The sequence below is a fragment of the Sinocyclocheilus anshuiensis genome, unplaced genomic scaffold, assembly GCF_001515605.1.
Source record: "Sinocyclocheilus anshuiensis isolate Anshui unplaced genomic scaffold, SAMN03320099.WGS_v1.1 scaffold745, whole genome shotgun sequence".
NCBI lineage: Eukaryota > Metazoa > Chordata > Actinopteri > Cypriniformes > Cyprinidae > Sinocyclocheilus > Sinocyclocheilus anshuiensis.
This window is the reverse complement of record NW_015540128.1, coordinates 758,528-760,636: the sequence shown is the minus strand read 5'-3', so window position 1 is coordinate 760,636 and position 2,109 is coordinate 758,528. Positions and strand designations below refer to the sequence as shown.

Sequence of the window (2,109 nt, the reverse complement as noted above, 5' to 3'; positions counted from 1 at the left end):
AAGATGTTTTTTTTTTAAGAAGTCTCTTCTGCTCACCAAGGCTGCATTTATTTGATAAAAAATACAGTAAAAATTGTAAAATATTATTAGAATTTCAAACAGTTGTTTTCTATGTGAATCTCTGTTAAACTGTAATGTATTTCTGTGATGCGCAGCTGTATTTTCAGCATCATTACTCCAGTCTTCAGTGTCACATGATCTTCAGAAATCATTCTAACATGCTGATTTGCTGGTTTTGTGATCTGATGATTGCAGTCGTGTGTTTCTGTAAGTGATGATCATATACTGTATATCAGCCTCAGTCTGTTTCTTGTTTCCAGGTTTGACGTCGCTGATGTTCTGTGGCAGTAATCAGAGGTTACATACAGCTGTGTGTGTGTGTGTGTGTGTGTGTGTGTGTGTGTGTGTTTGGCCTTCGGCTACTAGTGTGCTGCTCACTGTAATTGGAGGCAGTTAGGGAACGATGTTAACAATAATCACGGCGATACGACTCCGGGAGCACATTCTGGAATAATTGTGGTTCCCGTGTGAGCTGCTGTGATGCTGGACCGTAAATAATTGTGGTTCCCGTGTGATCTGCTGTGATGCTGGACCGTAAACACACACACACACTCACTCACACACACACACACACACACACACACACACACACACACACACTGTTAGCATGAGCGATTGAGCCGCCGCACACGTTACACAGACATATGAGTCTAATTATCAGCATAATCACATTAACATAACAATATTCATGAAGTTCATCGCATTCTGATGCTGCCTTCATGCGCTATCGGAAACCTCCTACTTCCCCCTTCTGAAGTTATAAGGAGTTTGTCCTGTTCAAGTGCTTTGTTGTCGAAAGAACAGAAATCACGGTGGACAGACTGTTCATTCTTACCTGTTTCTTGGGGAAATTTTATTGAAGCCAAAAGGTATACATTAGGAGATATTATAAGATAATGTGAAGACACATTTTGAAGGCTCAACAAACTTTGGTGTTTCACTTATAAATTACTTATAAATGTATTTTAAAAATAATTTTCTTTCTTTCTTTCTTTCTTTCTTTCTTTCTTTCTTTCTTGTACCGACAATTCATTTATTTTAATTTTTATTAATTATTTGTTTATTTTAGTTTTTATTTATTTATTTATTCATCCATTCATTCAGTAATTTTTGTATTTTTATTATTTTTCTCTCTCTGTGTTTTAAATTTGAGATGGTTTGTCAGTTTTTGTACTAACAATTCATTTGTTATTCTAATTTTTATTACGTTATTTATTTATTCAATAATTGTATTATTTATTTATTTATTCTTCCATTCATTCATTTATTATTTTTTTTATTCATTGTTTTTCTCTCTGTATTTCAAATTTTACATTCTTTGACAATGGTTGTACTGACAATTCATTTGTTATTTTATTTTTTGTATTATTTATTAATTAATTTCTTAATTAATTTTATTTTTATTCATTCATTTCTCTCTCACTCTCTACCTTTTTAAAATTTTAGATTGTTTGTTAGTTGTTGTATTTCCTAGGTTTTTAGTAAAAGCCTAATCAGGAACAAGTGCTGCAGATGAGCTCTGAGAGAGAAGCATCAGCTGCTCAATACTCTTCTGTTCTGTAATGTCTCTGTTAAACAATAAATAAATGAATAGATCTCCTGTGCATCTGCTGCATTCAAATGTAAGCGCATGGCATCTCAGTGCATTTAACTCTCTCTCTCTCTGGTGTGGTTCTCCCTCAGGTCCTCTGCGTGTGGTCGTCCCCACCGAGTCGGTCTTGGCTCATCTGGGCGACACGGCTCTGCTGCGCTGTGAGGTGATGGGCGAGCCCATGCCCGTGGTGCGCTGGCAGAAGAACAGGGAGGACCTGCCCTTGACCTTTGACCCCGACAGCAGAGTGGTCATCCTGCCCTCCGGATCTCTGCAGGTCAGCAGAATCCAGCCGCCGGACTCGGCCACGTACCGCTGTCTGACGGAGAACCCCAGCAGCTCCCGCACCGGCACAGACGCCGACCTGCGCGTCATACCGGGTGAGTGATCCGCTGACCTCCACTAACTAGTGCCCCGCTGACCTCCACTAACTAGTGACCCGCTGACCTCCACTAACT

At 39.1% G+C, this 2,109-nt stretch overlaps 1 protein-coding gene across 1 annotated transcript in view; it reads left to right on the top strand.

Moving 5' to 3' along the window:
• Positions 1–2,109, top strand: part of dcc (DCC netrin 1 receptor) — a 187,354-nt gene that overhangs the window by 76,101 nt on the left and 109,144 nt on the right. Inside the window, exon 3 of the mRNA XM_016484514.1 lies at positions 1,744–2,031. Coding sequence (XP_016340000.1) covers positions 1,744–2,031 — 288 coding nt within the window. The remainder of the gene's footprint in view (positions 1–1,743; positions 2,032–2,109) is intronic.